Source organism: Pleurodeles waltl, chromosome 6, assembly GCF_031143425.1.
Source record: "Pleurodeles waltl isolate 20211129_DDA chromosome 6, aPleWal1.hap1.20221129, whole genome shotgun sequence".
In the NCBI taxonomy this organism is placed as follows: Eukaryota; Metazoa; Chordata; class Amphibia; order Caudata; family Salamandridae; genus Pleurodeles; species Pleurodeles waltl.
In genome coordinates this window covers 81,380,532-81,391,046 of record NC_090445.1, presented here as the reverse complement: position 1 = coordinate 81,391,046, position 10,515 = coordinate 81,380,532, and the positions used below count along the sequence as shown (strand labels likewise).

General features: G+C 47.0%; 1 protein-coding gene across 1 annotated transcript; it reads left to right on the top strand.

Moving 5' to 3' along the window:
- Window positions 1-3,801: 3,801 nt before the first annotated feature.
- Window positions 3,802-9,114, top strand: LOC138299247 (syncytin-2-like). Its single transcript, XM_069237378.1, has 2 exons — window positions 3,802-6,603; window positions 7,447-9,114. Exons 1-2 carry the CDS (start codon window positions 6,455-6,457, stop codon window positions 8,288-8,290), a joined length of 993 nt encoding a protein of 330 aa, XP_069093479.1. The 5' UTR covers window positions 3,802-6,454; the 3' UTR covers window positions 8,291-9,114.
- Window positions 9,115-10,515: the final 1,401 nt, after the last annotated feature.

The following is a 10,515-nucleotide window of genomic DNA, read 5'->3' as shown; positions in this document are numbered from 1 at the left end:
CACATAAAACACAATAAGCTGTTTAAAAAGTGGACACAGTGCAATTTTCACAGTTCCTGGGGGAGGTAAGTTATTGTTAGTTTTAACAGGTAAGTAAGTCACTTACAGGTTTCAGTTTTTGGTCCAAGGTAGCCCACCGTTGGGGGTTCAGAGCAACCCCAAAGTTATCACACCAGCAGCTCAGGGCCGGTCAGGTGCAAAGGTCAAAGAGGTGCCCAAAACACATAGGCTTCAATGGAGAGAAGGGGGTGCCCCGGTTCCAGTCTGCCTGCAGGTAAGTACCCGCGTCTTCGGAGGGCAGACCAGGGGGGTTTTGTAGGGCACCGGGGGGGACACAAGTTAGAACAGAAAGTCCACCCTCAGCAGCGCGGGGGCGGCCGGGTGCAGTGTTGGAACAAGCGTCGGGTTTCCTTCGGTTTTCAATGGGAGACCAAGAGGTCTCTTCAGCGGTGCAGGCAGGCAAGGGGGGGGCTCCTCGGGGTAGCCACCACCTAGGCAAGGGAGAGGGCCTCCTGGGGGTCACTCCTGCACAAAAGTTCAGTTTCTTTAGGCGCTGGGGGCTGCGGTGCAGGGTTTTTTCCAGCCGTCGGGAAATGGAGTTAAGACAGTCGCGGTCAGGGGGAGCCTGGTGTTTCCCTCTGCAGGCGTCGCTGTGGGGGCTCAGGGGGGACAACTTTGGTTACTCACAGTCGTAGAGTCGCCGGAGGGTCCTCCCTGAGTTGGTTGTTCTCCACCAGTCGAGTCGGGGTCGCCGGGTGCAGTGTTGCAAGTCTCACGCTTCTTGCGGGGAGTTGCAGGGGTCTTTAAATCTGCTCCTTGTAACAAAGTTGCAGTTCTTTTGGAGCAGTGCCGCTGTCCTCTGGAGTTTCTTGTATTCTTCGAAGCGGGGCAGTCCTCAGAGGATTCAGAGGTCGCTGGTCCCTTGGAAAGCGTCGCTGGAGCAGGGTTGTTTGGAAGGCAGGAGACAGGCCGGTGAGTTCTGGGGCCAAGGCAGTTGGTGTCTTCTGGTCTTCCTCTGCTGGGGTTTTCAGCTTTGCAGTCCTTCTTCTTGTAGTTGCAGGAATCTAAATTCTTAGGTTCAGGGAAGCCCTTAAATACTAAATTTAAGGGCGTGTTTAGGTCTGGGGGGTTAGTAGCCAATGGCTACTAGCCCTGAGGGTGGGTACACCTTCTTTGTGCCTCCTCCCAAGGGGAGGGGGTCACATCCCTATTCCTATTGGGGGAATCCTCCATCTGCAAGATGGAGGATTTCTAAAAGTCAGAGTCACCTCAGCTCAGGACACCTTAGGGGCTGTCCTGACTGGCCAGTGACTCCTCCTTGTTTTTCTCATTATTTCTCCTGGACTTGCCGCCAAAAGTGGGGGCTGGGTCCAGGGGGCGGGCATCTCCACTAGCTGGAGTGCCCTGGGGCATTGTAACACGAAGCTTGAGCCTTTGAAGCTCACTGCTAGGTGTTACAGTTCCTGCAGGGGGGAGGTGTGAAGCACCTCCACCCAGAGCAGGCTTTGTTTCTGTCCTCAGAGAGCACAAAGGCTCTCACTGCATGAGGTCAGAAACTCGTCTCAGCAGCAGGCTGGCACAGACCAGTCAGTCCTGCACTGAACAATTGGGTAAAATACAGGGTGCATCTCTAAGATGCACTCTGTGTGCATTTTTTAATAAATCCAACCCTGGCATCAGTGTGAGTTTATTATTCTGAGAAGTTTGATACCAAACTTTCCAGTATTCAGTGTAGCCATTATGGAGCTGTGGAGTTCGTTTTTGACAGACTCCCAGCCCATATACTCTTATGGCTACCCTGCACTTACAATGTCTAAGGTTTTGCTTAGACACTGTAGGGGCATAGTGCTCATGCACCTATGCCCTCACCTGTGGTATAGTGCACCCTGTCTTAGGGCTGTAAGGCCTACTAGAGGGGTGACTTACCTATGCCACAGGCAGTGGGAGGTTGGCATGGCACCCTGAGGGGAGTGCCATGTCGACTTAGTCATTTTCTCCCCACCAGCACACACAAGCTGGCAAGCAGTGTGTCTGTGCTGAGTGAGGGGTCCCTAGGGTGGCATAAGACATGCTGCAGCCCTTAGAGACCTTCCCTGGCATCAGGGCCCTTGGTACCAGGGGTACCAGTTACAAGGGACTTACCTGGGTGCCAGGGTTGTGCCAATTGTGGCGACAATGGTACATTTTAGGTGAAAGAACACTGGTGCTGGGGCCTGGTTAGCAGGGTCCCAGCACACTTCTCAGTCAAGTCAGCATCAGTATCAGGCAAAAAGTGGGGGGGTAACTGCAACAGGGAGCCATTTCTTTACAGCCCCAAATACAAATGCAGCCTCAACCACAGATACAGCCTCAACAGTTACAGCAATCAGTGCCCCAAATACAGTATGGGCCACAGCAGACAGTGCAGCCCACCTTGCAGCACCAGAACTTACAAGGAGGGATAACTGTCAGGGGAGGGAACCCATTCCAGCAAAACTACATGGGAGGATATGCCCAATGAAGGTGCCCAAGGAGAAGTCTCATGTATCCAGTCTTATCGGTAACCCACAGGCCAGATGAGGAACCCACTGTGATGGTAGCCATAAATGACAAGGAATACACCTTTCTCATCGACACTGGGGCCACTAGGTCCTGTATCGGTGAGAAGGGACTGCCATTGTCAAATTTATCAATGGACACACAGGGCTTCTCCGGGGCTGTGATGAGGGTTCCATTCACTAAACCTGTGGAGATGGAAATAGGGGGGAGGTATGTTGATGGATGTTTCTTATTCTCCCCAAATGCACCAGCTAATCTGCTAGGACGTGATCTCATGGCAAAATTAAACATGACTATTCACTTTGAAGAGGATGGGACTATGATCTGTTCAACACCTGGAGTATCTAGTACACGCATCATGACAATGGTTACACACCCCCCAGATGGTAACCAAGTTAGAGCCAGACCTGTAGACATTTTAGCCTTTACTAGAGCAGTGTACACCATCATAGCAGAAACACCAGAACTGACAGGGAAAATAGTTGAATTACCCAAAAACGTCCTCTTTAGATGACAGGGCCCCTGTTTTGAAACATTAGACAAAAACCTCATTCTGGAAATAGAGGATCTAGAAGTGTCCCCCACCTATGGGACCCTGATGGCAAGTGACCACACTGGTGTGACGTGGGCATGTGTCATCTTTTGTGATCCCAACATGCAGGTGGGCGACATATCAGATGACCAGTTGTTTGCTGATGACTTTAGAAGGACAGAGATTGTTTTTCAAAACAGTGTACCTTTACGCACCACACTGGAGACAAGGCCTGTGATATCAATAAATGTCTCCAGTCCTATCAAAGATAATGACATTGCGCAGGTACCCTCTAACTTATGGACAAAAGGCCCTTATGATGTAGGCCTCGTCCACACAGCAGTACCATTCAGAATAACTTTGAAGGAAGGAGCAATACTGCCAAGAGTGAGACAATATCCTCTATCCAAAGAAGCAGAGGAGGGCATTGCACCTGTTATACAGGCATTGGTGGAGCAGGGAGTCATATACCCAGGTGTATCCCCCTGCAACACCCCAATTTACCCTATAAAGAAGGCCAAGGGAAATTTGTGGCGCATGATTCAAGACCTGCGCCCCCTTAATGACATAGTGATACCAGAATTCCCTGTAGTACCTGATCCTTCCATCATCCTAACCAACATACCCCAAGATGCTAGGTACTTTACAGTCATAGACTTGAAGAACGCATTTTTCAGCATTCCCCTGCACCAATCGTGGTTCACAGTACCTGTATTCCAGATTACCTCAAGGGTACTGTGAGTCCCCTAGTGTCTTTAACATAACGGTCAAGAATGACCTCGCCAATTTTCAATGTGACAGCACAGTCTTGCAGTATGTTGATGACCTACTAATCTGTAGTCTAGCAGAAGAGCAGTGTAGGAAGGACACTGTGTCCCTGTTGTGCACCCTTGCTCAAAGAGGTTACAAGGTAGACAGGGACAAATTACAGTACTGCCAGGAAGAAGTTCAATACTTGGGGCAACTACTATCAGCATCAGGCCGTAGAGTTATGCCAGGGAGAGCAGAATCCATTCAGCAGATGACAGAACCTGAGACTGTGAAAGGAATGCAGAAGTTCCTAGGCTTATGTAATTATGTCAGACAATGGGTTTTTGACTACAGTACTTTAATATCCCCACTACTTGCATCTATCAAACAGGCAAAAACACAGAAAGACAGGATAACATGGACTACGGAGATGAAACAAACTTTCAGTAAGATAAAAACAGAAATAACAAATGCACCAGTGTTAGGAACACCAGACTATACCAAAGAGTTTTTTCTTTTTTGCCACTGTAATGGCCAGGTGATGATGGCTGTCCTCACCCAAAAGTATCCTTTAGGCCACAAACCAATTGCATATTTTAGTGGCCTACTTGATTCTGTCATGAAAGGTCATTACCCTTGTGAACAATCACTAGCCACAGCAGCCTTTGCAGTAGAGAAAAGTGCTCCCATTGTCATGGGTGCACCCTTGACACTGTATGCTGAACATGCTGTGTTTGCAATAATCCAGAAAGCTAAAACAACACTAACAACACAGAGAGTATCAGGCTATGAGATAATACTATCATTACCATCCTTGAAGGTGGTTAAATGCCACACAGTCAATCCTGCTACCTTCTTTGCACACCCCATTTCAGACACTGACGATGATGCCCATGATTGTGCCACATATACTCCAGATGAGTGTAGCCAAGCAACAGAAGACCCCATTCCAGGTAGTGTTGTGTATTTTGTGGATGGATCTTCCACAATAGATCAGGACACAGGGGTAAGACATACAGGTGCTGCAGTGGTCAGAGCGATGCAGCACAACTCTTCAGACACACTGCAGATAACTGAACAGATAACTTTGCCATCTCAATATTCAGCCCAGGCTGCTGAATTAGTAGCTTTAGTGGCAGCCCTCAAACAAGGGGAAGGAGAAACAATAACAGTATACTCTGATTCAGCCTATGTTACTACAACAGTGCATTCCAGCATTATGCGGTGGAATAGACGGGGATTTCTCAAGTCTGATGGAAGCCCTGTCATGCACCGCCCCCTTTTAGAGGACTTGATACAAGCTTTAACACTGCCACACGCAGTTGCAGTAGTGAAATGCGCAGCCCACACTAATGCTCAGGATTTTGTGTCCCGTGAAAATGCCCTGGCAGATTGGGCAGCCAAAGATGCAGCAACACACCCTCTTAGTGATACACATACCACAGTTTTGTTAGCTAGTGAAACATTGACATCTTCAGACTCTTTGAATGCATCCAGACATTACACAGAGACAGCTCACCTGCATATAAGAGAGATACAAGAAAATGCACCAGAACATGAGAAACAGTTGTGGGAAGCCAGAGGATGCACACAGACAGGAACAGATTTAATATACAGACAAATATCAACAGGGAAGCCTGTCATGCCCCAAGCATTGCTACTTATAGCTCTAAACCAGCTACATCTTCCTTCACATACTGCTAGAGACAATATGTCCCTCCAAATACGTCAGGATTGGTTTGTCCCGAACTTACATGAGATGATTACAATGTACATACACACCTGCACAGTGTGCCAGCAGTATTCACTAAATCCCACATCTAAGGTAATAGCTTCCACAATACCTCGCCCACAAGGTCCCTTTAAGGAACTGCACATTGACAACATTGATATGATTGACAGATGCAATCATTATCGCTATCTGATAGTTGTAGTCTGCCCATTCTCAAGGTGGATTGAAGCAGGATCTTGTGTTCACTGTGATGCCAAATCTGCTGCAAAGTTTTTGATTTGTGAGGTAATACCGCGATGGGGTGTCCCTGAGGGGATCAGATCGGACAATGGCACCCATTTTGTCAATAATATCTTTTCTCACCTCACCACCTTGTTAGGAATAACACATAAATTGTCCTCACCTTATCATCCGCAAAGCAATGGAATTATGGAGCGCCTTAATGGCCTCCTCAAGAACAGAATAAGTAAACTATGTGTGACATTGAAGAAGAAATGGCTATACTGCCTCCCTTTGGCACTCTTTGCTTTGAGAAATACCCCAGGATCAGATCATCATTTAACTCCACATCAAATAGTGACAGGTAGAACAATGAGCACATTTGTGCCATCAACTAGACATAAATTGTAGACTGAGAGTGCACCTGAGGTTGTACAAACTGAAATGAATGAATACATGTCTGAGCTAACCAAAGTTGCAAAGTTCTTCTCTAAACAGGTTACACGTGCAGCCAAGAAGCGCGCCAACGCATCTCCTGCAAAGGATCAACAAACACCATTACCTTTGGGAACTTTAGTATATATTCGCAATTTTGTCAGAAAGTGGAAGGACTGCAAATTCAATGGACCCTTCCCAGTGACAGACAGCACAACTACAGCAGTGAAAGTCCAAGGCCACAAACCATGGTACCACCTCCAGGATATCCGCCTGGCCCCAACCATGCCATCCATCCCTTTGGACACCGAGCAGGAAAAAGAGGGGGGAGAACAGGAGAAGCAACCGGAGTAAAGCCTCCCTCTAAAGCTTCAATCTTAGACAATTCTTCTTTTCAGTTATGTATTTTATGTTTGTTTTTCCTCCTCGTTGCACTGATATTGCTGCTTTTAGCCCTTGGATATTTAATTTTTTTTGATCCTATATCAATTACTACACGCATGCGTAGAACTGTTGATAATGATACTGACCATCACCCTCTCCATATTGCTTTGTTTGACAATGTGTGGTATCAGCACATGCACAGTATAGGCACATCCACATCCAACACCAGTTGTTATGTATGCTCTCTCATCCCCCATGCTGCTGGAGTAGATAACTTTCATCTCCCTAAAGAGGTATCCCCAAACATTACACATTGTCTCCTGCAACTATTTTTATGCAGAATGAGAGCACAGCTACAGCCAACTCACGTTAGTCCTGCTACTGCACGAGTTAACACAACTAGATTTGACACCACCCCAGAAGTCCTACAAGTCCTGACAGAAAAACAAGAAATAATGGAAGAGATATCAAGAATGAAGGAAGCAGGGCAAACAATGTTTCACCCAGATTGGGAAAAATGGGTATTACGTCGAGGTATTTTTGGAAGGTCTTACCCATCATCTGAATGTAACAACTATTTAGCTGAACCACTGCCCCCTGATTGCGCAGGCAGGCCAGTTCTTAGTATCACAGGATCAGTATTTGCCCATGATAAATGGCATACCGAGGCCAAGTTCACATGTAGAGCAATATCATTATGGAATGGTACCAAGACACAAGGTCCACTAAGCTTTAATAAGATAATAGGTCAATGTCAGGAAATATGGGATGCGAACATACAGAGATATACATGGACAGGGACTACCATACACCCTAGAATAGCAATGAAATTAACACATTTTTCTCTTTGTTTCAGAGGGAAAGGGACAGTGAAGGTGGGGAGTAACCTCAACTGCAACATCACCACCTACAACGCTGATATGCAGGGCGGCACCTCCAGCCTGATGGATCACTACTGGATGTGTGGGGCCCGGCTCCACATGCAACTACCCCCGAACTGGAATGGCCTCTGTTCCCTAGTGACTTTGCACATCCCCTCCCTGGTAATACCAGGTGTGGACATCTCTCAGTTACATGACCATCCCATGAGCCGTCCAACAACCTTGCTTCACCATTACCGGACAAAACGAGCTGCTGAGTTTCTTGGTACTGAAGTGTGGAAAGATGTTCCACAGGAACACAGACTATTTAATGATGCCCAAATCTTTTTTGGTAGCATCCTACCATTCATTCAGGCGAAGGCAACTGCACGCTGGCTGCAGATCACGCGCTTTGAATTGATGAAGACCATAAATGCAACTGAAGATGGATTCAATGCTATCAAGGAAGAACTTCGAGCCCTTAGGCTGATGATAATACAACACAGATATGTACTTGATTTAATGATGGCCATGGAAGGAGGGGTGTGTAAGAAGATTGGATCGGCCTGTTGTACTTATGTGCCGGCCAATGATGCGGACAATGGGACATTAACTCAGGCCATTCAGACATTGCATGATCTACAAAAGAAAATGATCGATGAGGGGGGTGCCGCTGATAGGTGGTTTGAGGGCTGGTTCGAATGGGTGCCGTCCTGGATGTCGGGGTTGTTCAAGGCCTTGTTGCCTTTGATTGTGTTGTTGCTTTTCATGTGTCTTATTTTACAGGTAATAATAGCATGTTGCAAAAGGATGACAGCTAAATTGGTAGGGACAGAGTAGTGGGTATGGGATGATTCCCCTAATTTCATTAATAGATAGGAAGGTAGGAAACGTAGTTGAATAATCAACTAGAGGGAGGAATGATGTAGGAAGAATAGTAATACATCACATACAAACAAACATAAATTCCCAAAACCCAATACAAGCATTTTAGGCTAGATAGTTGTAAACCAATGTAAGTAGTGAAAGGCTTAATACATGACATGTTTAAAAAAGACAGACTGTGGGTTCAATAGAAAAGACAGGTCATATTTAGGACAAACAAACACTTATTAGTTAGGAAACATATATACATGCTGCATTGTTAAGTTAGCTGTGCTGAAACACACAAGAAGCCCCAGCCACATTAGAATGAGAGTTTTTCTTTAAAGCTGCACCAACTGTTGCTTTCATAATGTTCACTCAGCATGAACAGGGTGGAACAGAAGGGTGTATCCTTCCTTAGCACAGGGGTCCTAAAAACCACAAGTCATTCATATCGTGTTAAGGGGAATTGTGTAAAGGGTCAGATAAGTAGTTGCAAGGCAGGGCTACCATGAGCAGCACGCAACATATAATCTCTTGTTGTGCAAAAAGAAAGATATGGTGAATGACGTCAGTGTAACTTACCCACCCATGAGGCCAACAAGTGCATGTGCTTCTTTCCAGAGGCACCTCATTATCTTATCTGTACTGCTTGTAGTTGCTTACGTCAATGGTGAACTCTTCACCACAGTTTTTTGTAGTTTTTACAGTATAAATGCTACTGGTGTTTGAACCAGAACTTTGAACTTCAGTCATGGCCTCTATGTTGAGACTGCCTGTTGTTCCCAGCTGAAAATCGATTAAACCTATATTATTGTGTCAAATTGATCTGTCTCATTTTGTTAACAGATTTCCCTCTAACAAATCATAACACCAGCGGGGATGAGACCTTAAACTCCTCTTTTTGAAAGGATGGGGGGGGGACAGGACGGACAGTAGCGGACTCCGAGCTCGCTGTAAGCACGGGCGGCTCAGGCTAGGAAAGGGCGCAGGAAAGGCTCAGCCTAGGGCTGCTCCCAGCGGCGCCTCCCAGGGCGGGAAGTGCTGCGTTGTGTGGAGTCCTGTGGGAATCGTGAGGCAAACTGCAGGATGTGTGTGTGTGTAGTTTTAAGCCTCAGCAAAATATCTGAAAAAGGTGAGAGTTAATGTTAAACCCGAAAATGGAGAAACCTTTAAAAAGCATCACGCCCAACGTGGGGCTCGAACCCACGACCCTGAGATTAAGAGTGTCATGCTCTACCGACTGAGCTAACCGGGCTGCTGTGCCTATGTCATTTCACACACCCTCTGTGTGTTCTTTGTGAGGAAGTAGTGTGTGGTTATCCCAGGAGGCCCCTTTGTTTCATTTTCTCTGCTGCTGACTCAACACAGGCACCTTTCTCTTTCTCCATCTCTCGCTCTACCCCAGTCTTATGTCCTCATCAGTCTCTCTGGAGCTCACTGTGGTACATACATGCATCTGTCCTCTCAACCTTTCTCTGGGCACATACTTAAATGTCCAGTAGAGAACAGTGTGAACTTTCCCTGTGTCGCGAGGTGGCAGTCAGCCTCCAGAGCGGTGTTCCGGAGGCTGCCGGAATGGCCGAGCGGTGTAAGGTGCCACATTCAAGAGCAGTATCTTCTCCAGTCCCGTGGTCAAATCCCGCTGCTGACATAAAGTAGTTTTCATACCTACTTTAATCATAACACCAGCGGGGATGAGACCTTAAACTCCTCTTTTTGAAAGAATGGGGCGGGGACAGGACGGACCGGAGCGGACTCCGAGCTCGCTGTAAGCACAGGCGGCTCAGGCTAGGAAAGGGCGCAGGAAAGGCTCGGCCTAGGACCGCTCCCAGCGGCGCCTCCCAAGGCGGGAAGTGCTGCGTTGTGTGGAGTCCTGTGGGAATCGTGAGGCAAAATGCAGGATGTGTGTGTGTGTAGTTTTAAGCCTCAGCGAAATATCTGAAAAAGGTGAGAGTTAATGTTAAACCCGAAAATGGAGAAGCCTTTAAAAAGCATCACGCACAACATGAAGGGCTCGATCCCACGAACTTGAGAGTAAGAGTCTCACCCTCTACCGACTGAGCTAGCCAGGTTGCTGCACCTATGTCATTTCACACACCCTCTGTGTGTTCTTTGTGAGGAAGTAGTGTGTGGTTATCCCAGGAGGCCCCTTTGTTTCATTTTCTCTGCTGCTGACTCGACACAGGCACCTTTCTCTT

What these genes read in the sequence shown, in the direction of transcription:
- LOC138299247 (XM_069237378.1), top strand. Translation starts at nt 6,455, where the DNA reads ATGGTACCACCTCCAGGATATCCGCCTGGCCCCAACCATGCCATCCAT. An exon ending in TTAGACAATTCTTCTTTTCA is followed by an intron (nt 6,604 to 7,446) that starts GTTATGTATTTT and finishes TCTTTGTTTCAG; the next exon opens with AGGGAAAGGGACAGTGAAGG.